The sequence below is a fragment of the Sorex araneus genome, chromosome 4, assembly GCF_027595985.1.
Source record: "Sorex araneus isolate mSorAra2 chromosome 4, mSorAra2.pri, whole genome shotgun sequence".
In the NCBI taxonomy this organism is placed as follows: Eukaryota; Metazoa; Chordata; class Mammalia; order Eulipotyphla; family Soricidae; genus Sorex; species Sorex araneus.
This window is the reverse complement of record NC_073305.1, coordinates 54,822,771-54,838,233: the sequence shown is the minus strand read 5'-3', so window position 1 is coordinate 54,838,233 and position 15,463 is coordinate 54,822,771. Positions and strand designations below refer to the sequence as shown.

Genomic DNA, 15,463 nt, shown 5'->3' with positions numbered 1-15,463 from the left:
TACTAAACTTTCAAAGATTTGATTCCTATCCTTCTCAAATTCTGTAAAATTGTAAAGGGGGGGATTTCAAACACATTATAGGAAGCCAGCATTCCTTTTATTTCAAAACTGGATAAGGCCATCACAGACACACACACAGACACACAGACACACACACACACGCACACACACACAAAGTAAAAGAAAACTAGGCCAATACCGCTGATAAACATATCATGTGGCTCAGATATGTACAATATTTTAAAAAATATTTTTAGAGAAATTTTATTCATAGCAAACCTAACTGGAAAGTGCAGAAAATTTCCATATACCCTGTTTCTACACCGAATACAGTCTCCTAGTGTGGTCACCAATGCCATAGTGGTACATTTATTACAACAGATAAACCTACATTAACACCATAATTATCTCCTCACGTCCATGATTTGCTTTTGATTGACTCTGTATAGTATATTAGGAACCAAGGATTGACAAATATATAATGACTTGTGTCTTTCAGTATAGTTATTGTCACTGTCATGCCATTGTTCGTCGATTTGCTTGAGCAGGCGCCAGCAATGTCTCCATTTGTCCCTGTCACTAGTATAGCTCAGTGGCATATTGGGGGCTCTTTCAGTATCAGGGGAATGAGAACCATCCTTGTTACTGTTTTTGGCGTATCAATTATGCCACGGGTAGCTTGCCAGGCTCTGCTGTGCATCAGTATAGTATCATACAGAATAGTTTCACTGCCCAAACATTTTTTAGGTTCTTTTTACCTCTCTTGCTTATCCCTGACAACTTTTGGACTGTTTTTAGTTTCCATAGTTTTGACTTTTCCAAAATATCACATAGTTGGAATCATGCAGCATGTAGCCTTTTCAAATTAACTTTTTTCACTTAGTAATATGCATTTCACTGTGTCTTCTTATGACTTGATAGTTAATTTTATTTTAGCACCAAATCCGGTGTCTAGATGTGCCAGTTTATCCTTTCACCTACTAAAAGGCATCTTGAATACTTTCAGTTTTGGCAATTATGAATAAAGTTGCTATAAACATTTTTATGCTGGCTCATATGGTAAAAGTATATTTATATTTAATTTTGTTTTTTTTTTAAAAAAACCCTGCCAAACTGTCTTCCAGAGTGCTATCTCATTTTGAATTCTCACCAGCACTGAATTCCTGTTGCTCTATATTATTGCCTACAATTAGTGTTATCAGTGCTTTAAATTTTGTTCTAATATGTGTATAGTAACAGCTTTTCCACATAATCTTATTAACATAAAACTAAATAATAAGTTATCCCAAAATAATGAAAAACAAATTGGGAGGATTTAAGGAGGATAGGAAGAGGTAAAGTGACTTAGCATTACTGAATTTCCTTTATCCAAAATAGGAGGTCATCTAAAACTATAGGTACAGAAATGTCAACACACAGCTACTATTTATGAATACAGTTATGAAATTCAGTAGCTATAAAAGAAAGACTTGAAAAGAGTTATCTGTTGCAAAATTATGGAATAAGTGACATGAAAGGACAGATATTACGGTCTAGATTTTTTCTCTTAATGTTATAGTAGGTAATATTTCATGTGTTTTATTTGATCATTGTTTTTTTTAATTTTATTTTTTTATTGAATCACCATGAGAAAAGTTACAAAGCTTTCAGGTTCAAGTCCCAGTCACTCAATGATCAGCTCCCCATCCCTTCACCAGTGTAATATTCCACCACCAAGAACCCCAGTATACTCCCCTCCCCCACACCTGTGTGGCTAATGATCTTCACTTTATTCTCTCTATACTTTAAATACATTCAATATTTCAACAAAATTATTATTATTTACAATTTCCCCCCAACAATCAAGCCTGCTGAGCAGGTATCATTTGCTAATTTGTTTTCCATTGCTGAGAATGAAGAATATATGAGCTCGAGGCTGCGAAGTTTTGGATTTCTGATATTTTAGCTCAGTTCACAGTTTCATGTGCGGCTGCTCCAGTTCTCGTCTGAGCGGAGAGCATGCAGGTAACACCCCCATCCCAAGGTCTCATGTGCGCCACGTCACTGCAAGCTCATACCTATGGGTAGTGGGTTCTAGAATATGACAGTCGCCACGTGGGTGCTGCCACTGCTGCTGCTGCCACCCCCTCCAAAAGGAAAGGTCGGGAGAGAAAAACCTTTCCCCTCCCAGGGCAGCATGGGGCTGTAGCTCAGTTCACAGTCTAGATGTATTTCTCTAAGAAGCCGCTGGGTGGCAAAGGTGGTTAGTAGCCCTCCAGGATCATAGTCTTTAAGGAGCAGAGGAGCCATTCCGTGTGCAGCTGCTTCGGATCTCATCTGGGCAGAACGGGTTTTACTTTGTTCTTAACAATATATCTATTCTATTTCACAGAATAGATAATGTGAAAAATTACAAGGCAAGCATTGGGTTGATTATTTTTTTATCTGTTCTTATTTTGGGTCCCTCCTAGCAGTTTTCAGGGTTTACTCCTGGCAGTACTTGGGGGATTATATTGGTGCCTGGGATCACATTGTGCTCTGCTGCATGCAAGGCAAATGCCTAGTCCCTATACTATTTATGGTTCCCCTTTTCTGATTATTTCTGGTTTTCAAAGGACTTGGGTGCTGTCCTGTACCTCAGATTCCTCACTTAGCTACCAGTACTTAATCTTATACAAGTACTCATCTTATCTCTATGCTTGGTTTCCTTCATCAGGGAAACAAGGATAATTATTGTTTCTTAATTATGTAAAATACTTTTATTATATTCCCAAATGAAAACCTGATATTTGTAAACCAAACACGTCTAAGAGAAGCTAAATTGATGTTGTAGACAGTACAAAATGGATTAACTTTTCAACAGTCTATTGCTATAATCATGCACTAAATTTGTCAGTTTGTATGAGTTCTGAATATCTCTGAGATTTTCTGTCTTGCCGTAGTTGTTGCAAAAACTCAATCGAACATGAAATTTCAAGTGATAATGCAGTATGTAGATTTTTAACATTTGTTTTCCTTTTATACATCAGGCACTTGGGATACATACAGCCTCTGCTTCAAGGAGCTCACACAGGAAACTAGAGTGTGTTGTGTATATATATGTATATACACACACACAGAGACATACACTCATTAGGCATATATATATGTTAATGCCTAATGGAAATGTCCCTAATGAGTTTATTAATAAGTAATAGGAGCAGAGTTGGGAACATTGATCCCTTACTTGAGAAAGACACTTGGTGGGATACTTCATCTTTCATAGACCTGTCAACTAAAAAATTGAGCACTGAGTTGATGTTGGCAACATTTGAATTCGCCAAATCAGAGCATTTAAACAGATTGCTAGAGAAATACCTCTAAGTGCTAGAGTGCGTATTTTGTATGTGGAATGCCTTGGTTCAACTTCCAGGAGCACATCATCTCCTGACCACTGTTAGCTCTGTACCAAATACCAATGCTAACTAACTTATTTCCCTCTCAGAGAGCCCGGCAAGCTACTGAGAGTGTCCCACCAGCATAGCAGAGCCTGGCAAGCTCCCTGTGGTGTATTCAATATGCCAGATACAGTAACAATAACGGGTCTAATTCCCCTGATCCTGAAAGAACGTCCAATATGGCACCGTTTGGAAGGACGAGTAAGGAAAGGCTGCTAAAATCTCAGGGCTGGGACAAGTGGAGACCCTTCTGGCACCTGCTCGAACAAATTGATGAACAACAGGATGACAGTGATACAGTGAATTAGCTTTTAATTAAAACATGAAAAGTACAGCAGTTACTATAATCATTTCATTGAATGAAAGACTTATATTTAGATCTTGATTTCATAATCACTGTATCACTGTCATCCCGTTGTTCATCAATTTATTCAAGCAGGCTCCAGTAATGTCTCCATTTATTCTAGCCCTGAGATTTTAGCAGCCTCTCCTTACTTGTTTTTCCCAACAATTGGAGGCTCTTTTCAGAGCCAGGGGAATGAGACCTGTTATTATTACTGTATTTGGCATATCGAATATGCCACGGGGAGCTGGCCAGGTTCTTTTGTGCAGGCGGTATACTCTCAGTAGCTTGCCAGGCTCTCATATACTCATCCATATATGTATATATATATACATATATGGATGAGTAAGGATGAATAAAGGGAAATATATATATTTATATGTATTATATATTTAAATATATAATACATATATATGTATTTATATATATAAATATATATATATATTTCCCTTTCCCTTTATTCATCCTTTTTCTTTCTTACTGAAGGAGGAGGAGTCATTTTCTTTTGAAAGCCAGGTGTGTCAGTCATAGTGCTGAGACTTAAATCATAGGCAACTTTTTCACCTGTTTCTTACATTCTGTTCTGGGATCTATCTACAAAGTGTGATGTTAATAGGGGTGGTGGTAGCAGTAGGCACCAAAGCCATAACTATGGGGAAGAGGAAGCAGTAGTAACACAGGAATAGGAATACAGGGTCACGGGCATCTCAGTGGTGAAGGGGTACAGTGACTATGTACATCAATAGGGACCAGAACAGTGATACTGCAGATAGACCCTTGCCTTGCAAATGGCCAACCTGATCTTGATCCATGACACCCCATATGGTCCCCTAAGCCCCAACAGGAATGTTATGAGGAGTAAGCCCTGAGCACTAGCTGGTGTGTCCCCAAAACAGGAATAAAACAAAAGAAAAAACTTTGTACATCAGTACACTAAACTTAAGCACCACTGCATCCTATACCTAAACTCTAGTTTGTTTGTTGTTGTTTTGTTTGTTTGTTTGTTGCTTTTTGGGTCACACCCAAAAAGGGCTTACTCCTGGCTCTGCACTCAGGAATTATTCCGGGCGGTCCTGGGGGGCCATATGGGATGCTGGAAATCAAACCGGGGTTGGCTGCGTGCAAGGCAAACACCCTACCTGTTGTGCTATCACTCCAGCCCAGTTGTTTGTTTTTTAAGTAAGATAGTTTTTTAGGAAAGTATGAGTGGGCACAAAGAAGGAAAGGAATATGTGTTTTAGAGAGAATATGAGCTTGCAGCACAAGTAGGCAAGGAGATAAGCAACCAATACATGTTCAAGGGAGTACACAGGATTAAAGAACAAGCCAAAACTATAATTTTTTTTAAATGTGGTATTAGTTGCTTGCTTGGGTCCAGTAACTGTAATATCCTTAGCTTATTTAAACTGTTACCATTTTCTTTTAGAATCTCTTAAACTCATGCAAGCTAGGAAATGTTGCCTAACTCCATTACTGTTCTTTGTTTATGCTGTGGGATTTAATAAAAAGTGAATTATTGAAAGCTTAAAATAAGCAATTAACCTGTTTTCTCTTGCTCAGTGGAATGACTTATGCTGGACATGTAGTAAAGCTTTCTGATTCAGTTTAGTTTACTACTTTAACTGCCCCTAAGGAGGCACGAACTGGACATATTTAGGCATTTTCATGACTGAATTATTTGGCTCAGTCTCCATTTTTTTAAAAAATCAAAATATAAGTATAGTTAGAGAAAAAGGAGTGAGAAGAGGAAAGATGAAGGGTGATAATCCATTAAGCAAGACTTTATATTGTGCCATTAATGATTTTACATGTCTCTTGACTCTCTAGTTTAGAATTCTTTATAAAATATCGATTCTGGAGAATATGCGTTTTGTGTTCAGAAATGAAAGAAGAGAATTAAAAATGTGATATCCACCAAAAAAAATCCCTTTAAGGCGTATACATTTTTGTCTCTAGCTCATTCCCAAAACTGAAAAATTATCATACATATTTGATAAATGAATAAAGTTACCTAATTGCTCAATTTTCCATTCAGGTACTATCTATCAAATCTGTTGCCTATCAAGCAATGTGAAGAAAATTATTTGTTCAGAAGCTATGGAAAAAACTAGAAAACTGACATCTAACCTTAATAGACTCATAATCAGGGAAGGACCTGAAGTCATACAATCTAATACCTTAATTATACAGATGAGGAAAATAATGTCTACAGACATGAGACATCATGTACTGAGATTACAGAAAGTGAAACTCTAAGCCAGAGCTCCAACTCCTCTCTCATCAATACACAAGTCTATCCTCCTGAATAACTAGAATGGTTTTGCACATTTAATAATTAACATTGCTGAGTGTTATCTCACCTCTTGATTTTCAGATCAGAAAGTGCACATCTTTGTAAAACTCACATCAGTATGAAACTCAGTCTTCCTAGAATGGAACACTCAAAATACCTTTGCCTAGTGAATCCATTACTGTAAAAAAAAAAAAGATTTAATTACAGTAGAATTGCTAATCAGTCAATAGAAGATCCCACAAAATGGATCATAAATATCTTTGTAGTTATTCATAATTATTCTTATTGAAATGTCTTATATTTTATACCTATTATAAAATTCTTAAAAATCTGAAGAACTCTTGACCACAATCGCATTTATAATAGCATTAAGGTCATTAAATATCTTGGAACAATTTTAATGAAAAATATAAAGTAGGCTATTAATTGAAAGTTAGAAATATTTCATAAATAAGTTTAAAGATCTGAATGAATGTTAAACAGTTTGTGCTCAGAGGTTAGAAGACTTAATATTATTAAGATGTCAGTATTAGCCATAAAAGATCTAGAAACTCAATGCAATCTCTCAAAATTTTGTGAAAAGACCATTCTCAAATTCATACATAATTGCCAAGAATAACAAATAGTCAAAACTAACCTTGGAAAAAAAGATGCAATATTCATATTTCCTAATGTCAAAACTTACCTCAAATTTACACTAATCAAATAGTGTGTTAGTTATGACAGACATATTGGCAAGAATTAAGTCCAGAAATGAACTGATATATCTAATTTTGACAAGAGTACCAAGAGTACATGGATGGAGAATAATCAACAAATTATTTTAGGAAATTGGACTTCTAGTTATTAAAGAATAGCGTTGAACACCTACCTCACATCATATAAAAGAGCTAATTTTTTAATTCAATTTAAATATAAAAGTTAAAAATTACTAAATTTTTAGGAAAAAATAAGATCAATTTTCATAATTTGGAGATTGGCAATAGAGTTTTAAGTATAACCAGTTTTAAGTCCAACCAGGAGTGGCTGGACACGCATGGATTTGCATTTAAGGAGTCATCAATGCAATACTATCTCCTATAGGCCTAATCATTACGCTGGCATGAATTAGAGAGCAGTCTTTATACAATTAATTCATGCTACAGGAGGTCACAGTGTTATTCTTTATAGGGAGCAGGAAGCAGCCAGGCATCTGGCTCCCTTGGGGAATTTCCTAAGCACTTTACAAAGCACCTTACTATTTTGAAAGAATGGGAAACTCAATAAGTGGGGGGAAAAAAAGTGGCTAGAAAGGCTTACCTGATCTGCACTCTTTTTTTTTTCAAAATTCTAAACCAAAACATCTATCCTTTCTGAGACCCTCCAGAAGAAAAACTGCTTTTCTTGAATAGCTGTCCTATTGTTGCACAAGTGTTCTAGCATTAATGAAAGCTAATAATAATATTGTAGTGTGCCTTGTCAAAAATTAAAACCAAGCAAACCATCTTTAACTTTCAAGAGAATTTTATTTCCTTAGGTTCAAGCTGAAATACAAGCCTTACAATACCTTTTTTCAAAAAAAATAAAAGGGAAGAAAAAGAATTAAATATTTTCTAAATTTTATGTCAGGTAAAGAGAATATTCTGATATAGTCTAATTTCAGGAATACATAAAGGACTCTTAAACTCAACAGCAAACTCAGCAACAAAAAAGACAACAAACCCAATGAAAAAACTAACCAAATTGGGTGCCGGAGAGAGTACAGCACATAAGGTGCTTGCTTTGCACAGATGGTGCCCTAAGCACCGCCAGGAGTAATTCCTGAATGAAGAGTCGGGGGTAACCCTTGATCATCACAGTGTGCAGCCCAAAAAAAACAAACAAAAAATTATAAAGTTGAAATCTTTGTTACAACGGACTGGAGCGATAGCACAGCAGGTAGGGCACTTGCCTTGCACGAGGCCAACTCAGGTTCGATTCCTCCATCCCTCTCGGAGAGCCCGGCAAGCTACTGAGAGTACCCAGCCTCCAGGGCAGAACCTGGCAAGCTACCCGTGGCATATTCAATATGCCAAAAACAATAACAAGTTTCACAATGGAGACGTTACTGGTGCCCGCTTGAGCAAATTGATGAACAACTGCACAACAGTGCTACAGTGCTACAACTAGAACACAGTATGGGTCACACTCTAGGGAAAATACTTGGTCAACTTCAAAATACATGGGTGTTTTGTTACCATTATAATGAAGTTACTTGCATATATACTTTGCATTACTAACAGCAAACACATTTATTAGATAAGTGTTTGGGACTCTTAGTCACATATATTTACTTCAGTATATATGAAATGTTCCTATTTATGTAAATGCACCCATGTATGTAAACTAATTATAAGTGATGTAAGTGCTATTTATATATTCCTATTTTACAGATAAAAGACTTTGAAAGCTAAAGTTTTAATACTAAAGTCGTATAGCTAGTAAGTAGTCAAGCCAGAATATGAACCCAGGATACCTTGTTCTTTAACACTAATATACTGCTGCTTAGTGTTTTTCTGTATTACACAGTAAAGTTCTTTTTGCATTATATGGTATGGTTCATAAAGACAGGAATTCAAATCCATGCCAGGCCTAGAGATAATTCTAGATAATTTCATAGAAAATTCTGCAGAAAATTAATGAACAAATAAATTAAATTTATAGTAATTTTGCTATAGACTGAATCCTATAAAATTCTTGTTTTGAAACCAAATCTCCAGTGTGATCATTGGAGATGGGGGTCTTTTGAAGGTGACTGGTCATAAAGATGGAACCCTCAGGAATTTTGTTAGTACTTTTATTAAAAAGGCCCAAGAAGACTCTAATCTCATTGACCATGTGAGGTTATGCAGTGTCCTGTCTGCAAACCAGGAATCAGAAACTCATCAGACCCCAATCTGCTGATATGAATTCTTAGCCTTCAAATTTCTGAGAAACTATATTCTTATCTATAATAATAAGATATAAATCTCATCTATAGTATTATTTTATTAGTAGCATTAATGTTTATGGCTTTGGATGTACAAAGTTAAATGATAAATTGTTTTGTAGCAGCCCAAATAGAGTAGGACGAATATGTTAGCAATTAGAAACATTTGTGTTTGCTGCTTGACTCTTGCTGTGTTTCAGAATCATGAGATCTGATGAAGATAGGGTTTGTTCTAAGCACTGCACAAAGGATTTATAAATATAACTGAAGGATTTATAACTATGAATGTAGCTGACTCTGAACCAGTGAACTATTCAGAAGTAATTCTTATGTAAATAATATAAATTCAGAGAAGCCATAAACTCAAATTCAAACTAAAATCCTAACTATTTCACAAGATAACCCCAATAAAATGTGGAACTTTTAATTCACAAAGTAATAGATATCTATACACACATACATGTACATATAAATTAGTGAATAAATTTTAAAGTTAGTTTAGTTCCTTGTCAAAAGTTTTAAGTACCTAAAGAAAGGTTTGTTTTTTATAACTTGACAAAAGAAAGGCCAAAAGGACTATAAAGTCACACAGATTTTCTAATATATTAAAGTCATATCAAGAAGAAAAAACAAAACCGCCATCTGGTTGTTATTGGATACTACATGAACAAATCTGTTTCAGCTTTTACATAGTCTTCTCCTTTGTGTACCATTGTGCCATTCTGAAGGGCCTATTCTAGCCAACATTATGTTCTTTCAGATTTGTTAGCAAAAGCAATTTTAATTTGACCATCCTTTTTCAAGCATTAATCAAGCATACTGTTTCCAAACACAGTCCCTTCCAGAAGATTGAACTTGTCTAAAAGAACAATGCGAGCAGGGCTTGGTCCCTTAGTATCTGATTGACATCTTGATTTACTATCTGGAGAGAAAGATGTGATCCAAATAAAATGTGCTTGGAATACTTTTTTAAGACATAACAAAACAAAGAATAACCTACGAAGAAAAATACAGGGCTTAGCAGCTGCCTTTCATCTATGTTGAGCTGTTATTAAGGGGCTTTTGTCTGTGACCATTTATTGAGCACCCCCTTTGAACCAGATGTGATACTATATCACTGAGTTGTGCCCACCATCCCCTCCCATGCTACCAATGCTTTGGAAAAACTTTCTTTCAGTTCCTAGAATGTAAACAGAGTCCTTCTGCCTTTAGATTCTTCAGATGAACTACTCCTTTTAACTGAATGTTGAAATCATTTCCACTTCACTTCCCCAGGCAATTTTCTGCCTTTTTTAAAAGTCATGTTAAATATCTCTTTATCAAAGACTTTCTCTGATACCTCATGCTGTTAATTTCCCCAATCACTTCTTTAATAACATTTTGAACTTTTCCTTCAAAGCATCTAGCAAAATTATAATTGAGTAGATATTTGTGAATTAGATACTTTTGAAATATTCTCCGCAAGGTGTGTCCGAAAAACTAGGATAGTCACTGACTTACCTTGAGATTCCCAGCTACTAGAAAAAGTGCTGAGTAACTAATAGAGGCTTATTAAGTATTTGTTGGATGATAAAAAGAATAAAAATGCCATTCCTTCACGTAGTAACAGTTTGCCAGTATTAATTTTAATATAGAATCTTCACTGTTTTTCGTTATTAGTCCTAGGTTTTTAGATTAAGCTGTAAAGGCAATAAGTTAATTTTTGTAAATTTTATAAATTAACTTATTGAGTAAAATAACTAATTAAAGTAAAATTATCTAGTGATGTAGAATAAGAGGAGTGGTTAGTGATGAAGAAGACTGTGGGGAAATGGGTTGACTTTCATTTAGTTGTAGGACATTCAACTGGCAGGTCATAGTTGGGTTTTACATTTCTCTACAGAGACTCAGAAAGTTTGAGAGTCAGTCGTTGATCAATGATTTTAAGGATTAGTGTTTATTTTATTTTATTTTATTTTTTATTCTGGCACTGTGATTTCAAAGTGTTATTAGCAAACTTTCTGTACATAGAATTTCCTAGCACCTCACACTCCACCCAAGTGTCTGCCTTCCTCCACCATTGTCGCAGGGTCTTTCACCCACATTCCCCCTTTTTTCCCTGCCACCTCCCCTTTCTGTGGTTAGCTTCCTACTGAAAACAAGACCCCACTTTTTGTTGTAGTCTTTATTTGAAAATAAATCCAATAATAATTTTTAAGACAGTTCTGTATGGAAAGATAAAGTTTTTACAGAGAAAGGATACATAGAAGTGAGGAATTTTGTTGCACGTCAGCCATATTCTTGTAAGATTCAGATGGGAACTTACTGAGATTCGCCCCTGTGTCCTGTTTTACATAAAAGCTTAACAGAAGTTTTGTTTCCAGGTATATGTGGTCTGTCCCATGTTAGCTTGAAATGCAAGTTTTTATTTTGGACACTTTTCATACATACTGTGGCATCCTGTACAAGCCATACATGTCCTATAAGCTATGATTTCCATGGAATTTTTGTAGGATTTAGAATATATTTTACTTCAGATTCTCATTAACCTAAAGAATTCTTCTTGCTTCAGTATATAATCTTAATTTATTTATAAGCATTTAATATAGAAATTATTTTCTACCTCAGTGGACTTTGAAATGGTATGCCAAATATATAGCTGCAGTTGATTCATTTATTTTTCCAAATATTTTCCATTTTGAGAGTTCATTTAATGAATTACTTTATGCTGACTTTTTTAGTGTTGGTGAAAAATAAGAAATGAACAGATAAAGAATAACTTCGAACTCAGATTTGTAAATCTAGTGCATTTTTAATGACCGGAGCGTTAGAACACTTTGAAACATTTATACTGCTGATGAGTATTTAAGTTTGTAGTTAAATGATTCATCTTCTGTCTCAAGATTAGGACATTAGGATTTAATTAGGAAACTGTCATGATTTGGTTGCATATAAACCTAACATTGTTTTTGCCTTTACAAACACAGTTTGAGATTATACTTACATAATGATGGGGGGTCGGGGAATCTATTATTGTTGGTTCTTTTATAAGTTCAGTCTGATTTAAGATCAAACTCAGGGGTGGATATACCCTATGCGGTGTTCAAGGGCCTTGCAGTACTAGGAGCAAATTCAGAGCCTTATACATGCCAGACTAGTACTCTAATGCTTGAACCATGTTTCTGGCTTTTATAATTATAATTTTGAGAGAAATTGGATGGATTTTTCTTGCTACTCATATTCATATATATACATACTTTTTTCACCAGACTGTAAATATAGAAATTTTATTTACAAGAATTAAATATATAAAAACATTATTATGAAAAAGAAAATAAAAGCTAAGCTTAAGTTACTCTCTGAAAGTTGTTTTATATTTTGTTATTTTTCCTCCTAAACTTGTAGTTATACATTTGAGGAGGTGACTTAGACATAAACAATAGAAATTTATTTTCTCTAGAAGTTCAGTATCATAGTGTCAGCAGGTTTGGTTTCTTCTGAGGTCTCTTCTTGGCTTGCGGAATCCTATCTTCTCCCTGTATCGTATCTTTACATGGTTTTCCCTCTGTGCCACTGGATCCCGACGTGTTCTTCCCAGTCCAACTCATCAAGGTTTGAGAAAGAATTGACATACACTGTCTACAGGGTATTCAATATGGTAGTTCAGGAGACATATACAGTGAAATGATTACCACATAGCTTCAGCTAATATCCATCCTTCATGCAATATGCGTTCGTCCCTGAGGTGCAAGGAAGGTCCTTCAGCCTCAGGTTCTAGAATTCTCTCAATGAAGACTTCTTGAACACTTATTAGCTGTTATTCTTTTGAAAGGAAAAGAAGTCAGGAATAGCTCTGTTGCCCTTTGGTGTTAGTCTGCCATTCTTCCATTTGATTGATTTTCCATATGAAAATCATATAACATGATAAATATATTGTGATAAATGTATACATATTTTTCCACTTATATTCTCTTTATAATTTATTTTGTTATAGTTTAGAGAATATGATTATTATAGTGCTAACACTTATGATATTGATGTACAAAGTTACTACACTAGTAATCTTGAATCCTTTGAAAATCATGTAACCCAATCATATTTAGAAAAATATTTCTTATGACTTTGCTGTAAATCACATTTTTTGCTTTTTGGGTCACACCTGGTGATGCACAGGGGTTACTCCTGGCTCTTCACTCAGGAATTACTCCTGATTACTCCTGGCAGTGCTCAGGGGACCACATGGGATGCTGGGAATCGAACCTGGGTCGTCTGTGTGCAAGGCAAACACCCTACTCGCGGTGCTATCGCTCCAGCCCCATTCCCTTTTTTTAAAAAATTTTTATTTATTGAATCACCGTAAGAACAGTTACAAAGCTTTCCAGTTTAAGTGTCGTTCATACAATGATCAAATATCCATCCCTTCATCAGTGCACATTTTCCACCACCAAGAACCCCAGCATACCCCCATCCCACCCCTCCCCCTGCCTGTGTGGCAGATGATTTCCACTTTGCTGTCTCTCTCTCTACTTTGATTACATTCAATATCCACTTTGCTGTCTCTCTCTCTACTTTGATTACATTCAATATCCACTTTGCTGTCTCTCTCTCTCTACCTTGATTACATTCAATATTTTGACAAAAGACCCACCATTATTGTTTGGAATTTTCCCCCAACAATCAGACCTGCCGAAACGGCATCATTAGATAATTTGTTTTCTGTTGCTGATTATGAAGAGCATATGATGTTGCAATTTTGGAATTCTGATATTTTAATAATTAGGTCTGGAGGGATTTCTGCCAAAATCCGCTGGGTTCAGAGATTTCTTTGTGTGCCTCTGGGATCATGGCCATTATGGAGCTCAATAAGTAGCCAGAGGAGCTGTTCATGGGCAGCAACTCAGGGTCTCGTGGGGGTCGGGGAGAAGACATTGTTTTCTTCTTTAATTATAAATCACTGTATCACTGTATCACTGTCATCCCGTTGCTCATCAATTTGCTCCAGTGGGCACCAGTAATGTCTCCATTGTGAGACTTGTTACTGTTTTTGTAATATCAAATATATAGGAAGTATATCTTAAATATATAGTATATGTAACTTAATATTTGCAAATTATAAATAACCATTTTGTAACTTAAAGGTCTAAAAATATTTCATAGAACATTAGAACTTCAATTATAGCTGCTGGTATTTCATCAGTAATTTCAATATTCTTATTGATAATTGCATAAATGAGCTGACTTCCTCCTAGAAATCTTTTTTTATTTACACTAGGGCTTTAATAAATTTTTTGAATAAATTAAGCATTATACAAACAAAATAATCAAAAATAACCTCTCATATTTTTATTGCCTTATTTAGATAGCAAGTATCTTTACTTTCATTTTCTAACTATATTAAATGATAGATAAATTAAGTAATGACAGAGGCAATTCATTGTGATTTAGGGGACAAGATTGACTACGGTTCATAGCTATGACTATTCACTTCTTAGAAATCTTAACTAGAGCATCCCTAATAAATCTTTGTCTTTCACACTTAAGTACCTAACAGAAAAATATTTTCAGTGAATGCTGTTTGATTGCATGGATCACTGGACTTGTTCTACATATTATGTACTTTATTATTTACTCCTTTCTAAAACCCTAGAAAATAGCTAGTGAAATTTCATGCTCATTCTGCAGATGAGAAAACTAAGTCTGAAAAATAAAATTTGCTTTAATTAGTTTCATTTATAAGATATGTTCATTTGGCAGAAGTGGCTTACATTTGGGGAATAAATGTTTGTCTTTATTTCCAGCTGGCTATGGTGTTCCCTTTCCAACAGATGAACCTACAGACATTATTCCACGAAGCTGCCAACTAACAACAGATGTTCCACAAGTCACACAGCTGCTAAACATGACTAAACTCCGCCAAACTGAAATAAAATTTGGAGGTCATCCTCTCCGTTCAGCAGAATCAGGTAGACATTCAGGCACCTAAATTGAAGGCATATTTATGTTTGTAAGACATAAATTGGAGAAAAAAATTTCTTTCAGTGATGCTTCTTATAACTTGAGGTTAAACATTAAGTCGCTTTAACAGAATTTCCTGTCAGTGATAAGTCATTATTTTAATTTTCTCCCCAGCGACTAAAATATTTTCTGGAGTTTTACATAATAAATCAAAACATCCTTGATTATTCCTTTCCTTTTCCTATATGCTTCCACACACTGCCAATTACACCTTCTAAACATGTCTCAAGTCTGCCTCATCTTCTGTTTCTATTTCTGCTTCCATTTTTTCATGTCCCTATTTTTGTTCACCTTAGCCTCCCAGTTAATCCCCTCATTGCTGTCAAAATTATCTTTCTGTCACATAGAGATAATCATGATGCTGTTTGGTTAGACTTTTAATCTTTTCCCATTAACTATCTACAAAACAAAATTTAAAACCCTTTAGGAACTTTCCAAAAGTTAACCTCCCCAGTCGTAAACCTTTCTTC

At 35.2% G+C, this 15,463-nt stretch overlaps 1 protein-coding gene across 3 annotated transcripts in view; it reads left to right on the top strand.

Annotated features, from left to right (window-relative positions):
• Positions 1-15,463, top strand: part of CFAP20DC (CFAP20 domain containing) — a 312,336-nt gene that overhangs the window by 147,846 nt on the left and 149,027 nt on the right. For 2 of the 3 annotated variants that reach the window (XM_055135697.1, XM_055135695.1), the window contains exon 7: positions 14,777-14,941. The exons of the other annotated variant lie outside the window; for it this stretch is intronic. In XM_055135697.1, coding sequence (XP_054991672.1) covers positions 14,777-14,941 — 165 coding nt within the window. The remainder of the gene's footprint in view (positions 1-14,776; positions 14,942-15,463) is intronic. 3 annotated transcript variants of the gene reach the window in all.